The 17,397-nt window shown below is 40.6% G+C and overlaps 1 protein-coding gene across 1 annotated transcript in view; it reads right to left on the bottom strand.

Annotated features, from left to right (window-relative positions):
• LOC110944897 (calphotin-like) overlaps nt 1–16,483 on the bottom strand; it is a 32,381-nt gene extending 15,898 nt beyond the window's left edge. Inside the window, exon 1 of the mRNA XM_022186541.2 lies at nt 15,952–16,483. Coding sequence (XP_022042233.2) covers nt 15,952–16,483 — 532 coding nt within the window. The remainder of the gene's footprint in view (nt 1–15,951) is intronic.
• Between the last annotated feature and the right edge of the window lie 914 nt (nt 16,484–17,397).

Raw genomic sequence — 17,397 nt, 5'->3', positions numbered from 1 at the left:
ATTTTAGGACATATTGAGATATTTTAATTATTTTTAAGGTGTCGAAAATATTTCGAGGGTTGTTATATCCTCCCCACCTTTTTTTAGAGCTCGTCCTCGAGATCTACTGGAACAAGTGTGGGTATTTCCTTTGCATTTCTGATTCAAGTTCCCACGTATACTCTGGTCCTCTTTTGAAGTCCCATTTCACTTTGACCAGAACTAATCTCTTGTGCTTGAGGTTTTTGACTTTCCTGTTTTTAATCTGTAGAGGCCTTTCTACAAACTTAAGTTGTTCAGTTACCTCTATATCCTTAAGAGGTACTACCAGTGATTCATCAGCTAAGCATTTCTTGAGATTAGATACATGAAATACATCATGTATTCCTGCCATTTCCTCTGGCAGTTGTAGCTGATAGGCTACAGGTCTTATTCTTCTAATAATCTCAAAAGGTCCAACATACCTGGGTCTTAGCTTTCCCCTCTTGATGAATCTTACTACTCCTTTCCAAGGAGAGACTTTAATAATACTTTATCTCCTACCTGAAATTCTAACGGCTTGCGTCTGTTATCAGCGTAGCTCTTTTGTCGATCACGTGCTGCTTTCAGTCGTTCCTTGACTTGAATGATCTTGTCGGTTGTTTCCTACACTATCTCAGGTCCGGATAATTGCTTTTTTCTAATCTCTGCCCAACAGACTGGAGTTCGACACTTACGTCTATAAAGTGCTTCGAATGGTGCAGCATTGATACTTGTGTGATAACTGTTATTATAAGAAAATTCTATTAAAGGTAAGTGTTCATCGCAATTACCTCCGAAATCAATTACACAAGCTCTAAGCATGTCCTCCATTGTCTGAATTGTCCTTTCGCTTTGTCCGTCCGTTTGAGGATGATAAGCTGTGCTTAGATTCAACTTGGTTCCCATTGCTTTTTGGAAACTTGCCCAAAAATGAGAGGTAAACGACTGTCCCTATCAGAAACAATTGATAAAGGAATTCCATGTAATGAAACTATTTCATTTATATATAGCTTGGCTAATTGTTCCATACTGAAAGTTTCCTTCATTGGTAGGAAATGAGCTGACTTAGTTAGCCTATCTACAATCACCCAGATTGTATCATTACCTTTCCTTGCCTTGGGTAATTTGGTGACAAAATCCATTGTTATCAATTCCCATTTCCATACAGGCATTTCTAATTGTTGTAATAAACCTGAAGGTTTCTGATGCTCAGCTTTAATTTATGAACAGGTTAAACACTTAGAAACATAAGCTGCTATATCCTTTTTCATTCATATCCACCAAAAATTCTTTCTTAAATCCTGATACAACTTATCACTTCATGGATGCATCGTATACTTAGACTTATGGGCTTCTTCTAATATACGATGACGTAAGTTTCCTAATTTAGGTATCCACATTCTTTTCTTATGGAATCTCCAAATTCCATCTGTTCCTTGTTCTAATTCCTTAATCATTCCTTTTAATTTTTCAGTATCATTCCTTGATTATTGATTCTTGTGCTTTTCTAATCTGATCATTCAAATCTACTTGCAAATTTAATTTAAGAGAACATACCCTTTTTGGCTTTTCATGACACTTTCGGCTTAAAGCATCAGCCATTACATTGGCTTTTCTTGCATGATACTGGATATTACAATCATAATCACTAAGAATCTCCATCCAGCGTCTTCGTCTCATATTCAGCTCCTTTTGCCCGAAAACATACCTTAAACTCTTATGATCAGTGAAAATAGTAAACTTACTACCATAAAGGTAATGTCTCCAAATCTTAAGGGAAAAAATTATAGCTCCTAATTCCAAATCATGGGTTGAATAATTCTCTTCATGATTCTTAAGCTGTCTAGATGCGTAAGCTATAAATTTTTGGTGTTGCATCAGTACACATCCATAACCTAACTTAGAAGCGTCACAATAGACTACAAAGTCTTCAGTTCCTTCTAGTAATGCTAGTATGGGTGCATGGGTTAATCTTTGCTTAAGAATTTTAAAAGCTTCTTCCTGTTTTGGTCCCCATCCAAACTTAACAGATTTACAGGTTAACTTAGTTAAGGGAATGGCTATCCTAGATAAATGTTGAATAAATCTTCTATAATAACTGGCCAATCCTAAGAAACTTCTAACCTCGGTTGGTGATTTAGGGGTTTTCCATTTGGTAATCGGCTCGATTTTTGTGAGATCCACATGAATTCCTTCATGATTGACTAGATGTCCAAGAAACTGTACTTGTTCTAACCAAAACTCGCACTTTGAAAATTTAGCATAAAGCTTTTCCTTTCTTAATAAACTTAAAAGTGCGTACAAATGCTTCGCATGATCCTCTTTACTTTTAGAATAGATAACAATATCATCTATAAAGACAATTATGAATTTATCCAAATATTGCTTACATATTCGATTCATCATGTCCATAAATGCAGCCAGGGGCGGATCTATGTGGGAGCCAGGGGTATCCCGGGATACCCCTCAACTTCTTGGCGAAGGATAAATTTCTTTTTGAACCCTGTTTTATGTATTGGGGATACCCCTAACCAAATGTTAGGATACCCCTCCCTGATTGTAAGTAAAGAGGTAAATAAAAATTACAGTCGACGAAAACAAAAGATTCCGGTCGAAAGTTGCAGCGGCGTTTGAAGTTATGGAGAAGATGAAGTTGTTGATAATTATTATAATAGTGAGCATTGGAATTTGGAAAAGTAAAGCAAATCTCAGAACTTATACACAGAGTCAATGGTCAAACTTATATTTAACCATTTACTTTTTACTATTCAGTAGTTTTAATCTTTTTGTTGCTTTATTTATTTACTATTTTATTATATTAGATTTATTATTTATTAATAATTTTCTCTTCTTTCTATTGTTAGAAGCTATTTTTATTACGAAACTAAATATTATTTATAAAACTTCTTAATAACATTAAAATTTTATAAAACAATGATAACATTCTTGTGTATGTTTGGTTCACCCTTCATAAAAAATATATAATCAATGTATGTTTTAGAATGTAAAAATAAAATTATATTTGGATCATATAATTAAATAGATTTCGTTTTCTCATTCTATTATAGAATATGGATTATGAAGAGTTCATCAACACTTTTATTTTCAAAAATAGTTTCGGAGCACACGTATCTATACATAATTAATAAGTAATTTTGATTATATTTTATCCTAAAATATCATTTTATAATTTCTACATCTTATCACTAACTATTAGTGTTTTTTTATTCAAAATGTGTAACACGTGTCTATAACCTACATATATATTAGGGTCCAATTTAAAAAGGATCCTATGTGCCCAAAGGGCTCTCGAATTCTTAGGAACGGCGTTAGGTTAAAAATATTTTAGGCCCATATTTACTAGCCGTACCGGGCTCTTAAATTAAGGATACCCCTCAATTTTCCTTCTAGTTCCGCCACTGAATGCAGCTGGGGAATTGCTTAAACCAAATGGCATGACAGTAAATTCATAATGGCCATACCTTGTTCTGAATGCGGTCTTAGGAATGTCTTCTTCCTGTACCTTCAATTGATGATATCCTGATCTTAGATCGATTTTCGAGAAAAATCGAGCTCCTTGCAATCGATCGAACAAATCATCGATTCTTGGTAATGGATACCGATTCTTAATCGTGACCTTGTTCAATTCACGGTAGTCAATGCACATACGCATCGATCCGTCTTTCTTTTTAACGAATAAAATCGGTGCTCCCCATAGCAATGAACTTGGTTGTATGAATCCTTTCTCCAACAATTCGTCCAATTGTTTCTTCAGTTCCATCATTTCGGCGGGTGCCAAACGGTAAGGTGCTTTGGCAATTGGTGCTGTCCCTGGTAGCAGATGGACTCTGAATTCAACTTCTTTGTCTGGCGGTAGTCCTGGCAATTCTTCTAGAAAAACATCTGAAAACTGGGATACTACTGGAATATCCTTTAGTGCTTTTCCTTTAGTGTTAGAGATTATAGGAATCAAATGCACTAAAGACCCTTTTCTTATATAACTTGCGGTTTTCATCACAGAGATGAATTTCATGGATCTAGATGGCTTATCTCCTTTAATTGTGATCTTTTCACCTTTTGGTGAATTTACTTGGATTCACTTTTGATCACATAAAATACTGGCTTTATTGGCTATTAACCAATCCATTCCTAATACAATATCAAATCCTGCCAGATTCATTGGGTAAAGGTTTGCAATAAACTTTTGTTTTAAAATTTCTATTCTTGCTCCCTGCAAGATTTCAGAAATCTTAATGATTTCCCCATTGGCTGTTTCTACTAGACATCCTTGTGAGAGTTTAGTTAATGGTTGATTGAGAAGTTTGCAAAATGAAGTATTAATAAAACTTTGGTTTGCACCAGAGTCAAATAATACTTTAGCAAAAACATCATTAACTAAAAACGTACCGACTATCACGTCCGGAATCATCTTGGCTTCATCTGCCGTCAGAACAAATGCTCTAGCATTTTTAGTGTTCTTGTTGCCCATGGTTGGAACTAGTTTCGGACAGTTGGGTTTGATTTGACCTTTTTTGTCACACCCTGGCTTTGCGGAAGCGTGGTTAAATTTTGGTGTGACTTCTTAATACCATAGCTTAATCATAACAAAGCTATATGAAATAAAAACCATGCAAGATCATCTATAGGATTAAGTTTTAAAAACCAAATACAACAACATTGTCTGAAGACGTTGACACATGTAACGGGAATAAAATCTAATAACATAAAACATTGTTCAGAAAACACAAACATCGACATGAAACAAACACAGTTTAAGGACTGTGACTCGTCCAGGAAAAAGTCACATACCCTAAACCCGGATGACCTCGTAACACCTTGCAGCGGGAAAACATAACATACCGCGCCTGATCTTTAATTCCCTGAAATACATGTAAGTTGGAAAAATCAACAATAATGTTGAGCGAGTTCATGTGTAAGTGAGTAAGTAAAACCTTTGTATGTATAAAATCCTGGTATGTAGCAAATAAGGAAAAGAGATCACTAATGGTTTCCAAGGCCATTGATATGTGTGAAGTGCAAGTAGGAAGACTCAAACCTAGCGGATTTATGCGTTGGGCACAAAGTCACCCCGAGGTCCGTTATGCTGGGCCTGGGGCTGGGCTCGCTACACCCAGATAGATCTACCGCTCCTGTCCCTCGGTCCTACCCTGAGGATTAATGGCCTCAAGTTTCCGCCTACCCACTCACATGATCTAAGTAGTAAACCTCCTTACGCTAACCATACCATGTATAAAGTATTCGTAATCAAAGTAACATGTATTTCACCCCCGCAGTTTATAAAACTGAAAACAGTTAAGAGAAAAGGGGGGACATGAACTCACAGTGGTGCGTCTCTACCAAGTATATCTCCTGATCAAGCAGCTGTGCGACAACCTACACGTACTAACTCTATTAGACGGACGGCCGTGCCTTAGCTTTATGGTTTAAGTTTCTGGGAAATAGTTAGACAACTATTTCGTGTTTACATTTTGTAAATACTTGGTAATTATTTTCCTTCCCAAGGATGGGGGATTTAATACATGCGCATTAGTATAACTTCGAAATATATTATTAAGTCTCACTTAATATATATTTTACTTCTTACTCCAAAATATAAATATTCTTCCCAAAAATATTATATTTTAATACATATGATTTTCCCAAAATAATATCTTGACAAAAATACGCGTTCATAAATATTTTCTTCAAATGCGTAAGTTACGTTTTAAAGGTCGGATGGTATTAACTATACCGTTGTAACTTAAATGTTTATCGTGAAGGCGTTCGTATTATTTTGGAATCGTTAGCATTTGGTAATATTATTTTTACCCTAAAAATAATATTTGTATGTTTCACAAAATAATCATAAATATTTTACAAGTGACGTTATGAAAAATATATATATCAAATATATATTTACCCCGTTTTATTTTGTGAAAATCCCACCTCCGATATTTTGTAAATAAAGTCGTGGCGAAATTTGCACTTTGAAAACAAGTCAAAAAGACATTTGTAACACTTGTGGTGAAAATACTTTTAAGTGTTAGGTTTTTAGAAAAATTTCGCCAGAGTTTCCCCTGTAACTGGAGGTGGCCACGCTTTCAAGCGTATCATTTTCTTTTATAATTCAAATCAACAATTTTCTCATTCAACCAAACAATATTCGAAGCATCAAACTAGTCAAAATATATATAAATCGCATAAATTACATGAACTTGTGGTTTTCCCAAAAATATGTAGTAATCCCATTACTTTTAGTGGATCTTTATATAAATCAACTTCGTTTCTTGAAAGTCTCGTTTTTAAAGGAATTTCATCTTTACAACTTCTTGTAAAATTTGACAAAATTAGTTCTTTGTCGAAACTTAGTGTTACACAAGTGCTTACACACTTGGGTGTTTAAAAATCATTCTTGTTCATGTAAGATCCGGTTTCAGAAAATATGATTTCTTTGACACTCGATTCTTTGTAAATAGCACTTGTAGATCCGTAGATCTACAAGTTTTGAACACTATTTCATAAGTAAAACCGATTTTACACAAGTTCATGTTTAGTGTGTGGTAGAGTTTCATCATTTAACCCTTTTTACACTAAAACAAACTCTATGTCATGATTCATGAACATGACCATCCGGGTTAGATGATGATCCGAGCTACCACAACATAGATCGGCACTAAATAATCATATAAAACAAGTCTTACAAGATTTACACAACAACTTAGCTTTTAACCAACATCTTTAACATTTTAGTAGACTTTTACATATCATCTTCTAAGTTCATGAGTTTTAACCGTTACATTTCATTTTAACCACTTTAAAATAGATCGAGAGGGCGTTTATAGCAACTTACTACTAGCTCGAGGCTAGGGAAGAAACTAGTCGAAGATTGGGTGGATAAAAGCAATGAGGTGAGGTCCTTCACGTTCCGAATGCACCAAGCTCCTTTGTGTGAGATCCCTAGCATTTGTATGCCCTTGGAATGAGAAGATCAAAACCGAAAAATGGATGGATGGTTGTTGTTGTTCTCGGCCGAGAGGAAGCAAGGAGGGAGAGAGAGTTTTGTTGGTGAGTTGTGTGATGGAATGAATATGATGTGTTTAGTGTTGATCTTATAGGCAATTAGTATGATCATTATCCAATGGATTTCATGTCTTCAAGATATTAGGCACCTTTGATTAGTTTAATCAAAAATAGGACAAAGGTGTCCCTTGGGGACCGAATTCGTTGGATAGGGGGGGGGGGTTCTTAACAACGCTTTAAAGTGTCGTTAATACTATTTCAAGTGACACAACTTATTCCCGACACTTTGGAAAGTGTCTAGTAATATTTTTTTCTCATGTTTTGCCACTTTATTAGTTAACCAAATGCTGAATTTTTAATTAAAGTGCTGAATTTTGTACTTAGAGTACGTTTTAGGCACATCCGGTCACTGTAACTTATTCCTAGTGACGCAGTTCTACAACCCTTATATCCCTACACTCTCTTCTAGTGTAGCAAAATATCTCTGGCTCATACAGGCCTTAGAGGCAGTGTCTGCCTGATGCTGGCTATATTAGCATGTTTAATAGGTTATCCGTTTTTAGTGCTACTGTGCTTTTGTGCATCAAGGTTGTCACTAGAGTTCAGTATGTAAATAATGGAGTGACAGCAAATAGAGTATGATGCAAGTATGTACATGTATCAGTATTTCAAGTAGCAGTTCATTCACAATTTCAATCAAGTACAGTGATTAAGCAGTAATTAATTATTAATTAAGTCGTACGGATACCTGGTTTAGTGAGGGTTGTCACATTCTCCCCCCGTTAGAAAAATTTCGTCCTGAAATTTTAAGTTCTGCTTCTAGTAGCAGGGTTCTTGGGAAATAAGTGGGGGTATTTTTCTTTCATCCGGTCCTCACGCTCCCAGGTGTATTCAGGACCATGTCTGGCATTCCAACGGACCTTGACGAGCTTGACACTGCTCCGGCGGGTTTTGTTCACTTTCCAATCCGTAACCTCAACAGGTTCTTCGACAAAGTGGAGCGTGTCGTCAACATGAATCTCGTCGGTGGGAATGACAACGGTATCTTGAGTCGGACTTTTCTTCAAGTTTGATACATGAAATGTATCATGAACACCATTCAGTTCGGCAGGTATGTCACACCCCCAAAATCCACCTGCGGAGTATCACCGCTTGGGAGCGTGACTGACCAGGATCAAGCCACCAATCATATAGAACAATATATATAGTAAAAGTAATTGCCATTAAACCAAACCAAATCCATATGAAAGGTGTTCCAAAACATAAGTAAGTTATCATTGTTTAGCGGAAGCGTGTAAATAAAACCCATCATAATAAAGTATCAAATGTCATAAAGTGTGTTTATCAAGATAATCATGATCCAATCCCACAACGACCAGCTCCTCCCTGTGCAAGCTCCATGTATCTAACGACCTGCAAGGCATGTAACAGAGGATCAACAACTAGTTGAGCGAGTTCACAGAAAGTAAATGCGTAATAGTAAGTTCGTATGTAACATGTGGCTCTACTGGGCCGATAGTACGTTCTATTGGTGGGGGCTTCCCATGTTGTATATCCACTAGACTATTTGTAACCATAAGTGTTCTACATATCCCGAGAACAGTAACACGTACAAGTTTACGTAGGTTTTACGTAAGTAATCCTTCACAACCGAGGATAGGGGTACGCGGGGGTTTTACGTAGGTTTTACGTAAGTGCCTGACACAACCGAGGCAGTAGTGAGTATAATTTCACGTAGGTTTTACGTGAGTATCCTTCACAACCGAGGATAGTGAGTAGCATAAGTATACGTAGGTTTTACGTATGTGTCCTGCACAACCGAGGACGATGGTATGGTAGTCTAGTAATAGAGTAAGTACGATTCTATTCAATCTCATTCCTTCAATCCCAATTCCCGTGCCCTGGGAATCCCATGCCTTAGTAAGAGTGTGAACTCACCTTGGTTTGCTCGGTATGTTAAACTATGTGCTCACGAATACTCAATCACGTCCTATAGTATGCATGTACACACAATCAGTTAAGTTCTCAAGGATTTCGCATGCAACATATGTCACGAAGTGTCTTTAAGCAATCATCATCATGCAACGCATAACAGTTATATTTCACGTTCATGGGTCAATTCTAACGTAGTAAATCAATAACACGCTTTATGGATCATCAGGCTAAACAACAGTTGCATGCTTTACAATCTGACGAATATAACACAGTCAACACTTAACAGGTTCAATCATGTAATAACTAATAACATACATTCAGCTTCACTTAAACATCATATAAAGTTAGACAGGGCCTTGCCCTATTCAAAGCTCGGACAGACAAGTGTGGGGGGGGGCTTCCCCTGTTTAAAAGTCGGATCAAGTGGCAAGGGTTAAAAACTCGGACAATGTCACACCCCCTTATGAAGCTCGGACCAATGTGAGGGGTTTAAAATTCGGACAGGGTCATGGGGGAGGGTTAAAAGTCAGACCATAGAGGAGGCTCACAAAACTCGGACCACACATGGTGGGGTGCCAAAACTCAGACACTACTTAAAGCAAGCAAAGGTCGGACATTATTGTTTAAGCATACATCAAATAACTCGGACCTAATATGTAATCATCAAATAACTCGGACCTAATATACATCAAATAACTCGGATAACATATGAACATGATTAAAACTCGGACCATAGTGTTTGTGTATCAAAAAGATCGGACCACCATCATTGTAATAAACTCGGACTAGGTCTAGACAATGAAACTCGGACATAAGGTTGTATGTAAAAAAGTCGGACCTTGATCATCTATCAAAGGTCGGACATCCTTGCTTTACTTTCACAAAATTCGGACAAGATACAAAGTGTAATACTCGGACCCATGCTTAACTTATAAAACTCGGATCCTTTTCATAGTGTTGTAAAACTCAGACAAGCATGTACGTTCACAAAACACTGAGTAATAATTCAATTATTCGTTCTTTGCATCATAACAGTTACGTTTTCTTGGTTTCTAACCCTAACTTCATACATATTGATGGCAGAATTATAATCAATCGATGCTTAACAACAGTAATCATCACAAGAACAATCTATCAAGCATGCAACTAATCATTAACATTTCGCAATCGTCAGGATTAAATCAATAACTACAGAACTAGAATTGTGAAGAACTAGGGTTTACATGCATCAATCAATCAACAATTAATCACAAACAATGATTAAACAATTACCTTGATTTGATTCTAGATGGATTGGTAATCAAACTTGATGCAAAAGAACTTGTGAATCCAAGAATCATGAGAAGATGGTTGTAAAGAGGATTAGAGAATATGAGAGTACGTGTTTTGATTCTTGTGTGAGGATTAGTGAATGGTTAGGGAAGGAGATTAGGGTTAAGTATCTCTAAGATTTCACTAATTACCCTCTACCTCCCTAAGTATCATATTTTACACATGCCCACCATCTCACATCAATTTCACAGTTTCACCACCAAGTTCACATATTTACCAAGTCTTTCACAATTAACAAACAACCATGCACAATCACACAATACGATTCATTGCATCAAAACGTATACAATTCCAAAGCAATCAATTGTGCAAGTAAACAACTAAATAATACATGATCGTGCAATAAATGCAAAATAGGAATCTTGGAAATTCGAGTTGTCACAAGGTAAGTCCAGCTTGTAGGCTAGTAACCCAATTCTTTCCAAAATTCTGAACGGACCAATATACCGCGGATTTAACTTTCCATGCTTCCCGAAGCGTGCCACACCCTTCCAGGGTGATACCTTCAACAAAACCATATCACCTACCTCAAACTCTAGAGGTTTCTTTCTTTGATCCGCGTAACACTTTTGTCGATCACGAGCCGCCTTGATGCGATCTCGGATCTGTGCGATCTTATCTATGGTTTCCTGGACCATATCAGGACCAACCAATTGCCTATCACCTGCATCAGACCAACAAAGCCGTCATCTGCACTTGCGGCCATATAGGGCTTCAAATGGCGCGGCACCAATACTGGTGTGGTAGCTGTTGTTGTATGAAAATTCGACCAAAGGCAAATGCTTATCCCAGCTACTGCCCAAATCCATAACACATGCTCTCAGCATATCTTCCAAAGTCTGAATAGTTCGCTCGCTTTGTCCGTCGGTCTGTGGGTGAAAAGCAGTGCTCAAATTCAATTGTGAGCCAAAAGCTTCTTGGAAGGATTGCCAAATCCTTGATACGAACCTTCCGTCTCTATCAGAGATGATTGAGAGAGGTACTCCATGGCGCGTAACGATTTCTCTCATGTAAATTTCAGCCAACTTGCTCGTATTATCCTTCTCCCTGATAGGTAAGAAGTGCGCGGACTTCGTTAATCGATCCACTATTACCCAAATAGTGTCATGACCTCTTGGCGTTCTTGGCAACTTTGTAATAAAATCCATGGAGATTTGTTCCCATTTCCACTTGGGAATCTCGGGTTGTTGCAGAAGTCCTGAAGGCTTCTGGTATTCCGCTTTCACCTTAGCGCACGTTAAACATTTGCTCACATAAACAGCAACATCGCCTTTCATCCTTGGCCACCAGTAGTAATCTTTAAGGTTTTGGTACATCTTATCCGCTCCTGGATGGATAGAGTACCGCGATTTTTGAGCTTCATCGAAAATAACCTTCCTTAAACCACCAAACAGAGGAACCCAAATCCTTTTCTCAAAACATAACGTTCCTTCCTCGTTTGGCACCAATAGCTTCTCCATCTCACGGAGATATTCTTCTTCAAGGTTTCTTTCCTTAAGGGCTTCTTTTTGCGCGGCACGAATGCGCAAGGAAAGATCGGTTTGGATAATCATCTCTAAAGCCCTAACCCTTATGGGCTTGATCCTTTCTTTTCGACTTAGGGTGTCGGCGACCACATTCGCCTTCCCTGGATGATACTTTATCTCGCAGTCGTAATCGTTCAACAACTCAACCCAACGTCTATGTCTCATATTCAGCTCCTTATGGTTGAATATGTGTTTTAGGCTCTTGTGATCTGTGAAGATCGTACACTTCGTACCATATAGGTAGTGTCTCCAGATCTTTATAGCAAATATCACTGCGCCGAGTTCCAAATCATGTGTGGTATAGTTCTTTTCGTGCACTTTCAGTTGGCGTGACGCGTAAGCAATAACCTTTTGGCGTTGCATCAACATGCAACCCAATCCTTGAAGTGAGGCGTCACAGTATACCGAAATTATCTGTACCTTCCGGTAGAGCTAAGATTGGCGCATTGCAGAGCTTATCTTTCAATATCTGGAACGCTTCTTCCTGTTTGATTCCCCAATCAAACTTCTTATCTTTCTGTGTGAGGAGCGTCAATGGTTGAGCGATCTTTGAAAACTCCTCAATGAACCTTCGATAGTAGCCAGCCAAACCCAAGAATTACCGAATCTCGGTTGGCGTCTTTGGCGTTTCCCAATTCTTGATCGCTTCGATCTTGGTTGGATCCACATGAATTTCGTCTCCATTCACCACATGTCCAAGGAACTGGACTTCACGTAGCCAAAACTTGCACTTCGAGAATTTGGCGTACAGCTGTTCCTTTTTCCGCAACTCCAAAATAGCTCTTAGATGCTGTTTGTGCTCAGCCTTTGTCTTTGAATAAACAAAATGTCGTCGATGAACACAATCACGAACTTATCCAAGTACGGCTTGCAAACTCTATTCATCAAATCCATGAAAACAGCAGGTGCGTTTGTCAACCCAAACGGCATAACTAGGAACTCGTAGTGTCCATAACGAGTTCTGAAGGTTGTCTTCGGGATACTTTCCTCTTGTATCCTTAACTGATGGTATCCAGATCGAAGATCGATCTTTGAGTAAAAGCTTGAACCTTGTAGTTGGTCGAATAAATCATCGATCCTTGGCAGAGGGTATCTATTCTTGATCGTCAGCTTATTCAACTCCCGGTAGTCGATACACCTACGAAAACTACCGTCCTTCTTCTTGACAAACAGGACTGGAGCTCCCCAAGGCGAGAAGCTTGGTCTGATGAATCCCTTGTCTAACAACTCTTGAAGTTGTGTCGACAGTTCTTGCATCTCAGACGGGGCAAGTCTATAAGGTGCCTTAGCCACAGGCGCGGCGCCTGGAACCAAGTCAATACAGAACTCCACTTGCCTCTGAGGTGGCAATCCTGGCAAGTCCTCAGGAAAGACTTCAGGATACTCCCTTATGACGGGGATGTCTTCGATCTTTGGCTCCGCAGCTTTCTTGTCTACAATGTGTGCCAAGAAGGCAGCACATCCCTTCTGCAAACACTTTCGCGCTTTCAAGCAGCTGATAATTCTCAAAGGCGTATCACGCTTCTCTCCATGAACCACAATTGTTTCACCATCTTTGGTTGGAATACGAACGACCTTTTCGTGACAAACTATCTCAGCCTAGTTGCCTGATAACCAATCCATTCCTACCACCACATCGAAGCTTCCCAGCTGGACTGGTAGTAGATCCAAAGCAAACTCACGCTCTCCCAATTCGATTACACAACCTCTGACAACTTCATTGGCTTTTACCAACTTTCCATTAGCCAATTCGATTGAGTAGGGAATATCTAACTTACTAGCGGCAAACCCAAGCATATTCTTAAACTCTAACGACACGAAGCTATAATCGGCACCAGTATCAAATAAAACGGATGCATAGCGTTGGTTTACAGGGAACGTACCAGTAACGACATTGGGATCCTGGCGCGCTTCCCTCGCTTCAATATTAAAAACTCTTCCACGGGCTTGATTCAATTCTGGGCAGTTTCTCTTATAGTGCCCAACATCACCACAGTTAAAGCATCCAGGTCTTTTCCTGTTTCCACCTCCATTTCCAGCTTGATTATTCCTTTGGTTACGATTCACAGCGCCCGCTTGATTCACATTGTTGCCTCGATTCCCATTACCTCCATTGTTTCCTTGTGGGCGATTTCCATTTCCACCCCGGTTATTGTTTCTGTTTCCAAATCCTCCTTGGCCTCCCTGGCCAACAGTGGCCCAACAAGAATCCTTCAAGTGGCCAGGTTTCCCACACGCTTCACATACTTTCAAACCACACCGGCCAGAATGGTGACGCTGGCAAGTGTTGCACTTGGGCTGGGTGCCCATATATCCCTTTCCTTTCTTTCAACTACCAGCTGTAACCTGAGCTGGCGCGCTTGACTCTCCTTTCATAACAACCCCACTGGTGCCTTGCTTGAAGTTCGAGAACTTCCGTTTGTTACCTCCGGATGACTCGACGTGAGTCTCCTTCTTCTTAGTCTCGACATCATCGAACTTGTTTAGGCGGATAGCCTCCTCAGTGAGAGCCACGCTCAGATCAATTGCCTCAGTGATTGTTGCAGGCTTGGAGGAGGTCACCATACTTATGATTTGAGGAGCTAATCCCCAAATGAAGCGCTCAATCCGCTTGAATTCTTGAGTGACCATATAAGGTACCACATGCGATAAGTCATGAAACCTTTGAACATACTCTGCGATCTTCGGACCTTCCATCTTCAAATGCCAGAATTCAGTTTCCAACCTTTGGATTTCAGCGCGAGAGCAATACTTTTTGCGCATAAGTTCCTTCAGTTCGGTCCATGTCATAGCGTAGGCTGTGGCTTCTCCAAGAGTCTGCACTTGCAAGTTCCACCAGGACAAGGCTCCATCCAAGAATAGCCCAGAAATGTAGGTGACTTGCTGGTCTGGTGCACTCTTGCTCATGCGGAGAACAGATTCCGTCTTCTCGGCCCAACGAACAAAAGCGACAGCACCTCCAGTGCCATCAAAGTTGACAGGCTTGCAATCTAGAAACTGCTTGTAGGTGCACCCTGCACATACGTTACAACATATGAATGGCATTAGCATCTTTGCTATAGATATCCAATTAGGTCATGGTATGTCTTAATGACTTAGTATTACCATGAGGTGGATTGTTGTTGCCAGTATTGCCGAATTACTGCCACTAGTCCCTCCTTGAGAGGCGGCGTACTGTGCGATGGCAGCAGCGATGACTTGCTGTAGCTCTGCCTCATTGGTAGGCATTCGCGTTTGACGTCTCGGCGGCATCTTCTAAAAGATGAGTTCACGCGGGTCAGGCCATAGTAAAGCGTACGTATATAGTGATAGTAATAGTACATAACATCTCACGTTATAAACACACCAATCACATAACATCCCATGTTACAATCATATCAATCACACAACATCCCATGTTATAAAACATAAATAATCAATAAAACAATCTCATATGATGAGAATACTGCGATTGCATTGCAATAAATCGAGACCACATGGTAAAGTGTACAAGTACATAATAGTGTCATACATTATCATCGACTAAGGGCTACATCACCCCAGTCCAAAAGAATATCAAATCAGTGTCAATACATCCCATATACATGATCAACAAAAGTCAGAATCAGAATGCAGTCTCCAAAAGTAGCTGTGTAGTCAGAGTAATCGCCGTCTTCTCACCAATGTCTACCCATGTTGTACAAAAGATGCCCTATACTGATGGCGGTGGAGGAGGGGGAAACTGGGAATAAAACAAACGACGTAAATGGAGCCAGTCCTCCTCCATGGCTCTCTGGGAACGCAACCAAGAAGCAATCTGCTGCTCTAGAGCCAAAAGGCGTGCAGCATAGTCAGGTAACAACGGTCGAGGGTTCTGCGAAGAAGCAGGGTGGGTCTGACCCTGACACTGGCACGGCGGTGGCTGAGCTCTCTCAAGCTCTTGAATGCGCAGTGTGAGTGCCTCTTGCTGTACAATAAACGACATCCGAACGTCCTCAATAGAATACCCCATATGGAAAGGATGGTAGGGGTCGGTCGGTGGCATAACAGGTGGTGACGTCGAGAGAAATGGCTCACTGGCTGGATCGAAAGGTGGCACAGAGAATGGAGGAACAGGGGGAATAGCAGTAGAAAACGGTGGTATAACTGGGATAGATACCGGTACATGTCCAAAGGGATGAGCCGAAGAACCCTCCAGGTCGAGCTGGAGGTGTGAACTGAGGGAACGAAAAAGAGGTATCAATGTGACGTGCATCGGTGGTATGAGGGGGAACAGGTGGGAGCTCATCATCAGCGTCAATCCACCCATTCTGGGTGTGCGCATACCTGGGATCAATGTGGGTCGCGAATAGTGCATGCTCGGGCTCCAGGGGAACAGGATCAGGTAGGGGAGCAACAACAGGGTCAACGGGTGCATCGACGATGAAAGGGGCATCAATAGGGTCAGCAGCAACAACATGATCGCCATCCAGAAGTGGAGCATCGACAGGGTGATCATCAATGGGTGGGTCAGCAATCACGGGATCAACAACGGGTGCGCCAGCATGAACAGGGTCATGCTTAAACACTGGGTCGAGAGCGGCTACCGGCTCGGGGGCCATGGCATGCTCGGGGTCATCGAACGCCATCTCAAAATCAAACGCAGGGTCAATGGGATCAACTGGGTCTACTGGGTCAACCGGGTCCTCCATAGGCTGATCCAGTAGTATAAACTCTATGTCCTGATTTGGGTCGAACCCAGGGGGAAAGACAGGATTGGAATCCTCCTCAACATCGTGATCGAAAGCAAAGCTCGGGGCAGGGGCAACAGAGGATGCCCTATCAGGATCTGAACCGTGAGAAAAGTGCTGCGCACTCTGAGTGTGCGATGGTGCGGAAGCCACAGACTCGAAAGAGTCTAGGACCGGTGAGTGAGCAGGTGACTCCTCAGCAGGAGCATCTGCGAGTAACAAAAGATCACCAGCAGCTAGAAGGGCCTCGCCCTGAACATCATCCTCTAGGGGCTCATCATCAAAAAGATCGACGTCGAGGAGCATATCGTAAGCAGGATAAACGGCCAAAGGTATGGGAGTCATCCTCGTCGGTGCTAGTAACATCTGATGTGTGAACCTCGTGCTCCGAAGACTCTAAGTCATCTGATACAATGGGTCTAGGGCCCGTGGTGTCCAAATCACCAGTGCCGGACGAGTCCATGGTGTCTGTAACACAAACACAGATATGCACAAATAATCAATCATACAGTGAGATAAACACATTAGTCACCATTTTAAGAAATCAAATAATTCTCCTAGTCCCACTAGCCTCCCAGCCTCCCAGACTGATCTTCCTAGTCCCACTAGCCTCCCAGCCTCCCAGACTGATCTTCCTAGTCCCACTAGCCTCCCAGCCTCCCAGACTGCTCTTCCTAGTCCCACTAGCCAATTCTCCCAGCCTCTCAGACTGCTCTTCCTAGTCCCACTAGCCAATTCTCTCTGCCTCTCAAACTGACTCCCTAGTCCCACTAGCCAACTACCTCGGCCTCCAAGACCGAGCCTCAGCCTCCCAGACCGAGCCTTAGCCTCCCAGACTGAGCCTATAAATAATAAATAAAATGTGCTCAACATTT

This window comes from Helianthus annuus, chromosome 6, assembly GCF_002127325.2.
Source record: "Helianthus annuus cultivar XRQ/B chromosome 6, HanXRQr2.0-SUNRISE, whole genome shotgun sequence".
Taxonomy (NCBI): Eukaryota; Viridiplantae; Streptophyta; class Magnoliopsida; order Asterales; family Asteraceae; genus Helianthus; species Helianthus annuus.
The sequence above is the reverse complement of the archived record's forward strand: the minus strand, read 5'-3'. Positions and strand labels throughout refer to the sequence as shown.